Consider the following 15,565-nt stretch of genomic DNA (forward strand, 5'->3'; position numbering starts at 1 on the left):
ATCAATCTTGATAAGACCTATGGCAGAATACAATGGCCAGAGGTATGGGGATGTGTGCATAGGAAAGATAGTACAATGGAACCTCGATTCTGCGTTTTTGGAGGGACGACGGGAAAAAAACGTACAACACGGAAAAACGGAAAATCCGGGAACGAATGAACCATCAACAATTTGGCCTAACATCACAAAAATGAAATATGTATACTTATAATCTTACAAACACCCCGAAACCGAACCAAACTACAGCCCCAATGGGCCTTCTGCCTACCAAGCGACCGCCCTCGGTCTGAAGGCCTGCAGATTACGAGGTGACGCATGGTCAGTGTGACGAATCCTCTCGGCCGTTATTCCTGGCTCTCTAGACCGGAGTCGCCATATCACCATTAAATATCTCCTCAGTTAAAGGTAATCGTAGAATGACTGAACCTGGAACCAGCCCTCATTTCCAGGTAAAAATGTCTGACCTGGCCAGTAATCGAACCCGGGCCCTCCGGGTGAGAAGCAGGCAAGTTAGACTGCGGGGCTGGGTTCAAACGTTAATTACCGGTATGTGACTTAAAAATCTCGAAACTTTACATTCAGTTTTACCGGGGAAACTTTGTCAGTTTCCTCTGAAAACTTTGTCATATTCCTTTGAAAACTTCTTTCAGTTCCGCAACTTTGATACGCCAAACTCGTCGAAAAATCTGATACCCACAATGCCAAGCCAAAGAGCAATCGACCACAAGTAGGTTTTCATTCTCTAATCTAATAAAATAAAGCACATTAGATACAAAAGCGTCCAACATGATGGCAAAATACATTTTTTTTAAAAAATCTTCCATTGTAATTTGGTCACCGGTATACTGTTCCTAGTCAGTTAATGGAAATTTTGTACTGCGTAAATTAGGCCTACATCGACTTTTAAAGGTTATGTTGAGGCGATAACATGGTTTCGAAAGTTCTCGAATGCATTATATTTAGTTCTGCCCGTCACTAATCACATTCAAATTGGAAAAAGAAAAAATATTATTAACACTTCCGAAATTATGATTATTCGCGACCTTGAGCTCAGCTGGAAAGCGCGCTTGCTTTACAAGTCGGTACGAGTGCGAAATGATACAAAGTTTTTAAATATAATGTATGCAAATAAAACGACTGCGGCTTTTATAACATTTTAACACAAAAATGTGAAATCCCAGTCTTATATTAGGACGAAAACATTAATAGGCAATCCCAAAACCTCCCATGGCTTTATGTACAGTATGTAATGTTATGCGTTCTGGTCTTGATAACATAATTGTAGGTATATGATAATATTAAAATTCTAAATTTGTGTTACTTAAGAAGGAGCAATTTCGATTCCTGCCTGAAAGCCCAGTGACTATACAGTGCCCGTAGGAAAATGACGAAAACCTGTTTGGCGACATACTCGAAAAAAGTAATAAAAAAAAAAGTAAACATCTATCCCTGGACATATTGTAGACATTTTTGCAAGTACGAACATTTGACGAAATTCGTTCAGTCTTCAAATAGAGCTGTCGAAATTCGCTCTGTCTCCTTCCAATTGTCGAGGGCACCCTCTGCTTTATGATTTCCGAGGATTCTCTAAATAATACTACCCGAATGCGAGATGATCCCTTATGCAAGTTCACCGCCGATTGCTTTTCCAGTACAGTACCGGTACTTCTTCAAATTACCATAATGACGGGACGTCAATACCAAGATCCGTAAGTATGCCATAGCCGTCCTTTTGTAAGATACAGTTTCTTGGAAAACGCGTGATCGAGGATTTAGTGTTGATGGGACTGAAATTTCTGGACGGTTGATCCGGGAAATAGTTTCTTTGAGGAACAGATAATGCGGGATTTTTACAACGTGCTTTAGTTGGGATGCTTGTGGGACCACGTAATTTGAACGAATAATATGGGAAAACGTAGTTTCCGGGAACGAATAATCGAGGTTCTACTGTACATAAAATTAGTAAGTAATATGTAGGAGGATTACACAACCGGGATCAAATATGCTACCAGTGTCACAAATGCTTTTTTTCATGAAAATTGGAGTTCACAAGGGCTCTGTTTTGAGTCCACAGTTATTTTCCATGGACATGTTAAGTGATTTAGTGTCAGGAAGGACATGCTTTGATTTAGGATGTTTGGATTTGACATGAAGAGAAACAAAGGAGGAGGCAGAGAACTGGCTGGAGAAGTCAGTAAGGAAATTGAAAGTGGACTAATGAATATCAGCAACCAGTCTTTGTTGAGCTGACCTAGTGAGCAGACATGTGTGGTAATGATCTGGAAGTGCAGAGAAAGCAGTATGGGCGTATCAGTGCAGCATTATAGGAGTGCAATAGGGCGATGGAACAGCCAGGTCAAGTTGATCAAGACAGAGTGGAAAATAGGAGTTAATAAAAGAATAGGACTGCCAGAATTGTTGATGGCAGCAGCTATAGTGGCTACACTATTAGTCATTGGAAGCATCGAGATGAAACCAGGCCCATTGTTATGGGAGGACATAGAGAAAATGAAGGAAGCGGTACGTGAAGCTTCTCAGGCTGACCAGACCAAAGAAATGCTTAGTAATATCAGCAAAAGTAAAATAGAGTTCATGAGCTTGAGTGAAAGAGAGGAGTTTGATATTGGCCAGGACAGATATACCAACATCAAGTAAATTTAAGTACCTTGGATCAACTATCCAAAAGGATGGCAGACTAAAGAAGGAGATAAAAAGCAGGATACAAACAGGCTGGTTGAACTGGAGAAAGGACTGGTTGTGCTGTTATAAAAGGTACTGAGTAAACTGAAAGTGCACAGAATGGTAGTTAGGCCAGTGGTGATCTGTGGAGCAGAAACATGACAGATGACAAGAAAGTGGGGAGATAAACTGAATGTGGTCAAGATGAAAATGTTAAATTTCCCAGGGGGTGCACAAGAATGGAAAGAGTGAGAAACGAAGTGGTGAGAAAAACACTTAGGGTATGGGCTCAGGTGGTGATGGTGTTTGAGTCATCAGTCCATAGATTGGTTTGATGCAGCTCTTTATACCATGCCATCCTCTGTTAACCTTTTTATTTTTATGTAACTACTATATCCTAATCTGCTTGTCATATTCATACCTTGGTCTACCCCTGCCAATCTTACTGTCTACACTTCCCTCAAAAACCAACTGAACAAGTCCTGGGTGTCTTAAGATGTGACCTACCATTTTATCTGTTCGTCTCATCAAATTTACCCAAACCGATCTTCTCTCACCAGTTCGATTCAGTATCTCTTGATTCGTGATTTGATCTGCCCATCTCGCCTTCAGCATTTTTTTTATAACACCACATTTTGAAAGCTTCTATTCTCTTTCTTGCTGAGCTAGTTATCGTCCGTGTTTCACTTCCATACAATTGCAACGTTCCTGACAAAAGTCTTCAAAAATATTTTTCTAATTCCTACATCAATGTTTGAAGTGAGCAAATTTCTTTTCTTTAGAAAGGCCTTCCTTGCTTGTGCTAGTCTGCATTTTAAGTAACAAGATTCATCTACTTCATTTCCTAATCTAATATATCCTGCATCACCTGACTTCAATCAAATGCACTCCATTACTTTTGTTTTGGACTTATTTATTTTCATCTTGTACTCCTTCATAAGACTAGGTCCACACCATTCAGTAATTTCTCCAGATATTCTGCAGACTCAGATAAAATAACAATACCATTGGTAAATTTCAGGGTTTTGATTTCCTCTCCTTGGATTGTGATTCCCTTTCCACATTCCTCTTTGATTTCCTTTACCGCCTGTTCTGTATATAAACATGGAAAAGGAGGGGGGGACAAACTGCTACTTCTTTTTCAAACACCTCGATTCTTATCACTGCAGACTGATTTTTGTACAGGTTGTAGATAATTCTTCTTTCTTGGTATCTGATCGCGATTACCTTCAGAATAATTGATAATTAGAGTTTGTGATTTTTAGCATTTGCGATAAATGCGAAATATGTCGAAACTTTATCAGTGTATGTGCCTTCATCTTATATGACCCATAGAGTGGTTTTTAGCGATTTTGAATTAGCAATAATGCGAAATTGGTTCAAAATGTGAAATTATACAATTTATGCAAAATAGATGCGAAACTCTCCGTTTTATACGAAATAAACTTTTTTTAAACGATGCATTTTTCTTAAAAATAAGATGTACTGTATGTTATTTATTTCAGGAGAAATAATTATTACGGCGCCCATTGCGATCGTAAAGCGGTAACATGCTTTACGGACACTTCCGTCCTGGTGCACGGAACATTTATAAGTTCATTGTCACAGTTGGCTGCTCGGAGAGATTTATTCTCTTTGTTTTGCAGCCTACCCGATTGATGTCAGATGATACCTGAAGCTATTTTTCTCTGTGTAAATAGTAACTCTGAGCTGAAATACGGAAAATAAAAAGCAGCTCATTTGGCGTTCGTTGTAAACAATCATGGCAGCATCCATGGATGAGTTTATTCGTAACTGGCTTGAAAATAGTGATGTTGAAAGTGGAAATGATTCTCTAGAGAGTGAAAATACTTCTTCTTCAAATGACAGTGATGAAAGTGATTCTAATTTCAGTTCAGAGATTATAGTGCCAATTGAAACTACGTGACCAAACCAGAATGCAACAAGAGCGAGTGAGAAGTTTTAGTTTTTTTTTGGCTACTTGCTTTACATCGCACCGACACAGATAGGTCTTACGGCGACGATGGGATAGGAAAGGCCTAGGAATGCGAAGAAAGCGGTCGTGGCCTTAATTAAGGTACAGTCCCAGCACTTGCCTGGTGTGAAAATGGGAAACCACAGAAAACCATCTTCAGGGCTGCCAACATTGGGGTTCGAACCCACTATCTCCCGGATGCGAGCTCACAGCTGCGCGCTCCTAACCGCACGGCCAACTCGCCCGGTGAGAAGTCTAGTAAAATGATACTTGGAATTATGATCTTGTTGACAATAAGCCTCTTTCTGTAATATGTAAACCAGTTTTTGAAATTCACTCTATAGTGAGGAGGGGGTTGGGTAATAATCCGAAAGAAATGGATGTAGGGAATGAATTTCTAACCCCATAGTTCTGGGATCACGTTACTAAGGAAACCAATGCATATGCCTCTACATATCTTGCTAATTTATCTGCTTCCCTTGAAACCAGTAATACTTACGAACAAAAACATTGGTTTCCTGTTACTATAGATGAGCTAAAAGCTCGCTTTGCTTTGTGCATTCTTATGTAGCCTATGTGATTAATCAAATTTATGTTAAAGTGACGAAAAAATAAATGGTATGTAGGGGAATATTTCCTTTCACAAGTAATGGTAGGCCAAAGGGTTAAATCATTCAGTGTGTGGAATTTCTTTCAATGGCTATAGAGCACTGCAAAGAACAATCAATCAAACAGCAAATACACTTTCAAGCACCACGTTCATTCTCTTTGTGTGTTGACACTTGATCATAGTCGGTTATTCTTGACATTGGTCTTAAGTAGTAGTTCTGTTTAAAAGTTCGGTATTGATTTATTTTATTGTCTGGTAGCCATGGGTAGAAGCGAAGTGACGATCAAACAGCATACCGAAAGTCACAAATCGGGACATTTTTATGTAAGCGATACAGATGGCCTATATTGATGTGCCGACTCTGCAATCAAAAACTTGAAGAAAAAATATGTTTTGCAGTTCTTCCTTTGCCTTGGCAGCACTTCTGTGCATTTGGGCCTCTACGAACAGTGTCGATGTAGAGATTTTTTTAGCAAGTACAACATAATTGTAACTGATAGGCGGTCTCAAATGAAGGAGGACACCTTTTAAACAATTGGCATGTTGTACTTCAATCATCATTGAAATTCCTCTTCCTTGTAGGTGTGTTTTACTGTGATAAATAAATATTTCAGAATAGTATTTTTCACTTTGAAATTATGTTTGTAAATTTGAAAATAAGCATATTCCTGTGTGTGAGTTAATACTTCTTGCAGTCTTATGTTGATGTTTGTCTTATTTTCCATAGTGAATTCAATACTGCATGACGAGCAATGTGTGATTAAACAGTATGATTTTACTCCCAACAGTTGTGTGTGCAATTTAGCAAATTATGCCTATTTTTAACCAATTTGCTACAAAATGCTAAATTTGAGAATTCTAGATGCTACAAAACGCTAAATTTGAAAATCAAATCGCTAAATCTCTGATTTTTAAATGCTATAAACCACGAACTCTATTGATAATGTTAACCATAATGGTCAGTAGTAAATTGATTCATATTGACAACCAATATATCATATTAAAAGGTCAATTAAATATGAATGTCCACCTTGTCAACACTAATATGAAATTTATTACAATTTCAATATGCCAAACGTGTTTTAAGAACCAAAGTTTTATTCTTCAGCGGCTTAAACTACCATGACAAATCTCAGAAATTATAATAAACATTTCTTATAGTATTGGGCATATCATGTTTCAGTTATCTCAGTGGAAAAAAAATGAGCTTTGAAATTATGTTAGCTAGTGTCCTTTGCTTCTTTCTTTGAAAAATGTTCATACAGTAATTTTATTTATGAAAGGAAGATGCTAAAGACATTATTTTTGATGTATGAAGAGAAGTGTATATCCATTCCTTGAACCAGAGGAGTTAACTATACACAGTTAAATTCCTCAGCCCAGCTAGGAATCTAACCTGGTGCCCTCCAAACCAAGGACCAGTACGCTGACCATTCAGCCAAGGAGCTGGACTGAAAGCCTATTCAGTTTGTTGTTAGAAATTTTCTCTAGCCAGCTCTGGAAAGCTCAAGGCCTGTGATGCCTAGCTCCCCGGCTCCCCAGCTATAGCTAAAACTTTTAGGTGGCACATTTCACTGTATATCCATATTGTCTCTCTTCATTCACATAATCATGCAGCTTATTTTCAATGTCTCGATGCTTTGCTAATTGTTTCTTGAAGTCGAGTTTAGTTTCTTCACTATTCATGAATACAACTGTCATTAATATCATACTGCTGCGGGTTCCTCCAATCAGACGTAAGTCATGGGGAGGAGCAGCATAGTCTGGACTGGATGATGAGTGACATCACTGCGTTTGGGCCTCACTTCTTGCTGCACAGCGAACCAATCGGGAGAGAGCTGGGCGCGCATTGGCCAACCGGTGTGCCCAGAGTATTCGCTTTCGAGAGGATTCTGGAGGCATCTCCTTTCTCGAAGCATCCAGATGGAGCTTACAGATGAGACTTGCCAGTCAGTTGGAGTTGAGTTCTGTTGGTGAGTTCATTTTGGCTCAGTGTGCGAGCTCTGTCGGTGTGCGAGTGCAGTGCGTCTGTGGATGGTTACAGCCTGAGTTGAGAAGGCATTTCTAAGTGTTTTGTCTGTGGAACAGGGTGATTGTTCAGTCTGTCTGTCACTGTGGAGGAGTTCTCTGACCAGCTGCTGTGTAGCAAACATTGTGTCCTGGAACGGCGTAGGAGAAAACACTGGGTGTCAGTATGGGACAGTGAACAAAGTCGATGGGGAACTGTAGACAGTGTACGTCATGCTGGACAGTACTGTCTTGCACGGGCTGTAAACTGTGATATCACCGGGTGAGTTGGCCGTGCAGTTAGGGGCGCGCAGCTGTGAGCTCGCGTGCGGGAGATAGTGGGCTTGAACCCCACTGTCCTCAGCCCTGAAGATGGTTTTCCATGGTTTCCCATTTTCACACCAGGCAAATGCTGGGACTGTACATTAATTAAACCACGGTTGCTTCCTTCCCATTCCTAAGCCATTCCTGTCCCATCGTCGCCATAAGACCTATCTGTCTCGGTGCGATGTAAAGCAATTAGAAAAAAAAAAAAAAAAAAACTGTGATATCGACAGTGTGAGTGACTGTGGGACTGACTGAGACTATGAGCATCAGTCGCAGAAGTGTGAATTAGAGCGATTGAATATTGGGAATGTTAAAAGAGCAGGAACTGTGTAATTGGTGTGTTGTGTAGTGTAAGTTGTTGTGCTGGTGTAGTAGTTGTGTAAATAGTCATTAGTAGGTAGTCAATAAATCTTAGAAGTTAAATGCTACCAGTTGTGCCTATTTATCTACTCTGCCACCACATAACAATTCTGTCATCCCACTGTGGAATTTTCAATGTTCTGTGCATCTTCAATAACACTAGAGCTTCTCTTTAGAAGTCAAAGAGGCACACCGAGAACTTGTTGTCTTGCATCCATACTTAACACACGATTCACACCTCACCTCTATGTAACAGACACTATGCTCAAACTGGAGTATGTATAAAGAGATTCAGGTACTAGGAGGATGTTAACATTCTTATCCCAGGTAATGTGCACACCTGCATTTTTTGGTGCCAACTTCCAAAAAAGAAAAACATACAGAGTATTCGTGTACATATGGTAATATGAAAGGAAACAAATGAGAAATTTTCAGATAGCCTATGAACCATTTGAGATGTTCTTCCTGGCTTTCCATATTTTTGTCATAGTTATGGTAAATAAATAACAATAATGTAAATACTATATAATGTCAGGCTTTATAGAATATTCTAGTAAACTTTTGTTATTATTCTGCAGACATTTTGTGGGCACTCACGAATCAACTTTCTCATTCCGCATCCAGGAAGAACGTGAGATAATGGGCTTTTCACCTGAAAGCACATTTAACCGCTTATGTGGCACAGCAGTCAAATGTGAACCTCCATCAAAGTGGAGGATTGTATTCTGAAAAATGGAATTTTTCGGTAAGTACAAAATTTCAAAATTTATTTTCATGTCATGCTTTTTTTTTAAATAGTAATATAACTTCCAAGTTTTTCAGTCTGTTAGAAAACATATAGTGTTACACTTACAGTACTATAATTTACTTGTTTAAATAAAACACACTTTTTATTGAATGAATGACATGTTTTGTTCAACAACAGCATCCTCAGATTCTATCAAATTACTTTCAACCATGCATATATATTGTCGTAGGATGGCCACCATGGTGTTTTGAAGCGAAAGGAGCAAGTTAGTTTGGCCCTGCCCACGAATGATGTCACTGCCATGTTATTGCCCCCCCCCCCCCCCTTCCTTCTGCCTCGCAGCCCACCACGCGGGGAGGATGAAGTGGGGAGTGGGGGGCCGATCCCCTCGTACGGCTCCATGGAAAGATCTGGGTGTCTAGCCCAGAGTGCTCTGACCAGGAATATTCCAGGTAATTCAGTATTTTGGGTAATTCTCGGCTGCTAGGCCCGGTCCATATCAGGCAGCCAGTCACAGTCAGTGTTGTGGAGTGCCATGTGGAGTAGATAGTACTGTGTGACTACTGCCATGGAGTACTGTGTGTGTACTGCTGTGAGCACAGTACAGTTGGAGTGTGTTCAGTCATCGAGTCATGGAGTTGAGCTCCACTTGAGTCTGCTGTGGAGTGAGTGCCTCGGTTGTGTGTGCCAGCGTGGAGTCTGATGGAGGCCAGCGAAAGACATTGAACGGAGACTATTCGAGTATGCAACTGACCGGCGAGTGACAGTGGCTTATTGCGGAGGACAGCACTCTGCGTGTGATATAAATAACTGTGTAGCGAGTGTAACTTGTTTGCATGTACTGTAAGTGATTGAGAACACAAACTATGGACTGGTGTGTGTCTGTCAGTGTGTAAGTACTCGTAACTAAATAAATCTTAGAGTTAAATTCTACCAGTTGTGTCTTTATTTTTATAATAATGTTATTTTCTTTACGTCCCACTAACTACTCTTTTATGGTTTTTGGAGACGCCGAGGTGCCGGAATTTTGTCACGCATGAGTTATTTTACTTGCCAGTAAATCTACCAACATGAGGCTGATGTATTTCAGCATCTTCAAATACCACCAGACTGAACCAGGACTGAACTTGCGAAGTTGGGGTCAGAAGGCCAGCGCCTCAACCGTCTGAGCCACTCAGTCCGGCATGTCTTTATCTATCACCCCGTCGTGATACAATACGTACAGTTGTTTCCATAAACCTATCAATGATAGTGAATTGGCAAGATTATGAACAAAGGAGACTTAGCATATCATTAAATTTGCGAATGTTTTCTGTACATATAACAAGCTTCACGTCCGTTAGCTCTAGCTATTGCAGCTTGACTGAATCCAGGTCACTTGCTTTGACTGTGGCTTGCTATCAAAAAATCTGTAGAGGCAGTAGGAGAGCAAAGGGGCAACAACTCTGCTCAGTAGGGAGTGCTATGTGGCTGTAGACTGCTTATATTGGCGTGTATTAGAAATGAATGCATGATGATGATTTTGGAAGAAATACTTTTACAAGCTGCTTTATGTCGCACCGACACACTTAGGTCTTCTGGCTTCGATGGGACAGGAAAGGGCTAGGAATGTGAAGGAAGCGGCCGTGGCCTTAACTGAACTACAGCCCCGGCATTTGCCTGGTATGAAAATGGGAAACCATGGAAAACCATCTTCAGGGCTGCCGACAGTGGGGTTCGAACCTACTATCTCCCGAATACTGGATACTGGCCACAATTAAGCGACCGTAGCTATCGAGCTCGGTTGGAAGAAATAAATTTGCAGCAATGAACTAAAGAGTACTTTGTATGACATTTATTTTATTTTATTTATTTATTTTATTTTATTTATTTATTTTATTTATTTATTTTATTTATTTTATTTATTTTATTTTATTTATTTATTTTATTTATTTATTTTTATTTTTAGAACAGTCTCAATTGGTGAGCCACTATCTGAGTTCATAGAATTTAGTACAGATTTAACCTACGATCCAGACATATCTTGCGTCAGAATAACCTCCAGTAAGATTAAGGAAGAACTAATAAAAATTAGTGTGAAATGTTGTTTTTACCAAATTTGAATTAATTTAGTAGCATGAAGATGGAAGAGCTTTTATGGTGTATGTGATCATTGAGGTGGTGCTTGTTTTTTTTTTAATTTTTTTGTGGTTTTTCTATTGCCTTCATTATGTTTAATGATTTGCTTTTATTTTTGATGTGTAAACCTCAATGGCAAACACATCACAAATATGCAGCACTTATTAAACACACTGAATTCCTTTCACAGGTCAATCAAATTCACAGTGGAATTGGAAAATCAACTTTTCAGACATTGCACTTAGTAGGAACAATGACAGTCTGTCATACAAAATATCCAGAAAACCCACTCAGATTTCACACACAGTAAACAACGAATACAACTACCCAAACATACATAAATTAGCTGGACTGAATACAATGATGTATGGAGAGATGTCCATACCAACAAGCACAACAGTTTTCAAAAATGAAGTACTAGCAATAAAAAAATCGCAACAACCCCTACTTGATACAGTTAATTGATTATTTAAGAAACAAACACCAGAAAAACACACCTGAAAACAACAAACACATAGTCCTCAATTTCATCAACAAGAATACATTACAAGATAGCAAATATTTTCAAAAGTCAAGGCCTAAAAATATCCTTCATAACAAACAGCACACTACAAAGACACATCAGCAAATGCAGCCTAACCAAACAACTTATTTTCTCCATATCAGGAGATATGAATTTAAAGGTCAAGAAACTAATTACAATAAAATGCAATTTTCACGCCAGACACAATGAACACAAAAATGCTGTTATATACAGACACCATTCAACCTTCAGAGAATATGTATATGACAGCTCCCACTGTTTCCCAGACATCAGCACAGTTCTAAAAATTTTACTCATCAAAAATGAAAGGAAATCATTAAACATATAGGAGGCAATAGAGATATACATCGCAAAAAGTCCAACCAAACCAATCTCGATGATCACATACATGTGAAAAATTCCCCTGTCTCTGCACTACTAATTTAATTCAAATTTAGTAAAACAACATTGCACACTATCATTCATAAGCTCCTGATTAATCCCACCAGAGGTTACTCTGACATAAGGTATATGTGGTACGTGAGTTAGGTTATACCTGTCTGTACTAAATTCTATGAATTTAAGCAGTGGCTCTCCACTGGCTGCACATTTATTTTTTCCAAAATATTATCAAGCATCCAGTTTCTAATACACGTCAACACAAATAAACTATGGCCATAATCTATGGCTCCAGTGAACAGAGTTGTTCCCCCCTGCTTCCCTACATCCCTTACAGACAAGTTTGTGTTACCAAGCCACAGTCAAAGCAAGTGACCTGTATTCAGTCTAGCTGCTCTTGCTAGAGGTAATGGATGTAAAGCTGGTTATACGATAAGCAAGGAAAACTTTCTCAAGCGCCATTTGTTCATAATATCACCTATTCACAAATCATTGACAGGTTTACGCAACGTAAAGAATACTGTACATATATATGCATGATTAAAAAAAAAATTTGATAGAATCTAGGGATGTTCTTGTAGAATAAAACGTCTCATTCTTTCAGTAATAGTGGTTTTCCTTTTACAGGTATGTTATTGTGTTCTACATGTTATATTATGTTTTGGTAGATTGAAAAACTTAAAATTATATTAACTGAGTTGACACTGAAAAAGTATGGCTTCCTTAACAGCATTGTCGTCGGCTGTAACTCGATCCAAGTATATGTAACTTCTTCCTGCATACATTGACCAATTCAATTCAGTTTATGGATGTGTTAGCGATGACTAAACAGACGAATCCTGGCATAAAACATACACCCACACTGAATGGATGCAGGAGGGCGGGGTTGTAATTGACAGAGTTTTCTTGCTTGTAGCTTGGCCTCTTGATGTCTGCGGTGTTCTCTTCCAAACAAGTTGACAGTGGTGGATGTAGTGTTCCGCCACAGTGAACGGTCCACAGCACATTCTTCCCATGTCTGTATATTTATACCAGTTGTCTTCATGATGTGTCTCAGCTGGTCCTTAAAATGTTTAAGAGGGGCTCCATGAGGTCTACTGCCAGAGCAAAGTTCACTGTAAAGAATTTGGTGGGGAAGCCTGGTATCACCCATGCGGTGAACATGGCCTAACCCTCTCAGTTGATGAGCGATGATTGTTGTCTCAAAACTATTTAGCTGCGCTTTGTCGAGAACTGCCGTGTTGGTCACATAGTCCTCCCACTTAATATTCAAGATGCATCTCATTTTCTGTTGGTGGAAGAGCTCAAGATTTTTGATATCAAGGCGATATAGTGTCCAAGTTTCACAGCCATACAGCAGCATGGAAATGACAACAGCTTTGTACACCATGAGTTTGGTATGCAGTTTTAAGTCATTATTCATGAAGACTCTGTGCATTAACCATCCAAATGCTACATGAGCAGCCCAATTCTTTTATCAACATCTTGTTCGCAGGTACACTGTTTAGACAAGATAAAAATGAAATGGCGTATGGCTTTTAGTGCCGGGAGTATCCGAGGACAAGTTTGGATCGCCACATGCAGGTCTTTCGATTTGACTCCCGTAGGCAACCTGCGTGTCATGATGAGGATGAAATGATAATGAAGACGACACATACACCCATCCCCCGTGCCAGCGAAATTAACCAATTATGGTTAAAATTCCTGACCATGCTGGGAATCGAACCCGGGACTCCTATGACCAAAGGCCCGCACGCTAACCATTTAGCCATGGAGCCGGACTTAGACAAGATGCTTCCAAGATATGAAAAGTGATCAACCTGTTCCAGTGTTGTGTCTAAGATGGAGATACTGAACTCAGGAAGAATTAACCCTGGGGCAGGTTGTGCAAGTACATTCAGTTTTTTTTCATTTTTTCATTAATGGCAAGACCAAAGTGATCACATGCAGTTTTAAAGCATTTGACTGACTGTTGTAGTTCTGCAGGTGTTAGAGCTGGAGATGCGGTGTCATCGGCATACTGCACTTCTGTCACCCTGGTAACCAGAGTATGTCTTTGTGATCGAAGCCTTGCCAGATTGAATAGGCCTCCATCAAAATGAAATTTAATCTCCATGCCTAAGTTGTTTGCAGATGATTCATGCAGCATGGCAGTCATGTACAGTGCAAAGAGTGTAGGAGCAAGCACACAGCCTCGTTTTAATTGGAACGAATCTGACACTGAGTTACCATGAGACATGCCATCATGAAGAGCTTGAACCAATTCCACGTAACGTTCAGGACATCCAAAATGTCTCAATACTTTCCACATAGCTGATCTTGGTACTGAATCAAAGGCTTTTTCCAGATCGTAGGAAACTAAATACAGAGGTTACTTTTACTCTCTGCATTTTTTCTGGAGTTGTCTAGCACAGAAGATCATATCTGTTGTGCCTCTGGAGGTTTGGCAACCACATTGAGACTCAGGCAAAATCCTCTCTGAGATAACTTGTAGCCGGTTTAATAGAATCCTTGCGAGAATTTTACCTACAATTGATAAAAGCGATATACCACGGTAGTTCCCACATACACTACAATCGCCTTTCTTGCAGATAGTGATGATGGTAGCATTCTTCAAGTCATCGGGTACTTCTCAAGTTTCCCAAATCAAGAGGATGAGTGTGAAAAGTCTAATCTTCAAGGGTATACCTCCAATATGCATCATTTTCAGGGGGATGTTATCAGGACCAGGAGCCATTCTTGGTTTTAGTTGACTGAGTGCTTTGGTGAAGTCTCTGTATGTGGGTAGAACTGCCATCCATGGTTGTTGCGGGTGCTGAGGGACATTATGAAGAAAGTCCTCAGCGACATTGGAGACACGATTTAGAAGCACAGAGAAATGTTCCTTCCAATGCTCTAAAATTTCTGCATTATCAGTTAAAATGATGGAGTTGTCAGCAGTCTTCAGTGACACTGATGAAGATGGACTTCGACCATTTATATATCTCCTTTATGCCAGCATACAAGTTTTGCAGGTCACGGGCATCAGATAGTCTTTGCAGTTCTTCACCTTTTTGTTGCCACCAGTTATTCTTGATTTCCGTAATTTGTGCCTGACATCTCCCTTTAAGTTCCAAGAAATGTGATTTCTTCACACTGGAAGACGGATCTTGAAGATGGGATAGATGGTCTTACCGTTTGGCATTGACCAGACATTTAATTTCTTCATTATTTTCATCAAACCAATCTAGTCTTTTTTTCCTCACATAACCAATTGTTTTCTCAGCTGACTCAATGATGACCTTCTGAATCATGGCCCATTCCTGATTTGTACTATCACTGCTGACTGGATGACTAGCCAGTTTGTTTAAGATTGCATTTCTGTAATCTGTAGCAATGGATTCAAGTTGAAGTTCAGAAGTATCAAATTTCTTTCTGGGAAGGTTGTAGATGGATCTTTTTGGTTTGCAACAGATTGAGGTTCTCAACCGGAATAAAAAAGGAGCTTATGATCTGTCCAGCAGTCATCGATGTTTTTTATCACATTGCCTGGTGATGATATAATTAAGGATGTGCCAGTGCTTTGAGCGAGGATGCATCCAAGTGGTCTTGTAGTGATTAGGCAGGCGGAACTGAGTATTAGTAATAATGAGTTCATGTTCAGCACATAAACCAAGGAGCAGTAGACCATTGGCATTACAGTTGCCAAGTCCATGTTTTCCCATCACATTGCCCTATAATTGGTGATCTTTACCAACTCTGGTGTTGAAATCGCCAAGTAGTAAGAGTTTGTCTCTTGGTGGTACTTTGGTGATGGTAGTGCTCAGCAGGTTATAGAAT

At 39.6% G+C, this 15,565-nt stretch overlaps 1 protein-coding gene across 6 annotated transcripts in view; it reads left to right on the top strand.

Moving 5' to 3' along the window:
• Positions 1-15,565, top strand: part of O-fut2 (O-fucosyltransferase 2) — a 188,420-nt gene that overhangs the window by 119,207 nt on the left and 53,648 nt on the right. For 3 of the 6 annotated variants that reach the window (XR_010860197.2, XM_068227594.1, XM_067147230.2), the window contains one exon: positions 8,537-8,703. Coding sequence is in view for 3 of the 6 variants with exons in the window: in XM_068227594.1 (XP_068083695.1) it covers positions 8,537-8,687 (151 nt within the window). In the remaining 3 variants the exon portion in view is untranslated. Of the gene's footprint in view, positions 1-6,998; positions 7,238-8,536; positions 8,704-8,935; positions 9,605-15,565 lie in introns of those variants that run through there. The other 3 variants (XR_010860198.2, XM_067147232.2, XR_010860196.2) reach the window with 2 other exon arrangements.

Source organism: Anabrus simplex, chromosome 5, assembly GCF_040414725.1.
Source record: "Anabrus simplex isolate iqAnaSimp1 chromosome 5, ASM4041472v1, whole genome shotgun sequence".
Taxonomy (NCBI): domain Eukaryota; kingdom Metazoa; phylum Arthropoda; class Insecta; order Orthoptera; family Tettigoniidae; genus Anabrus; species Anabrus simplex.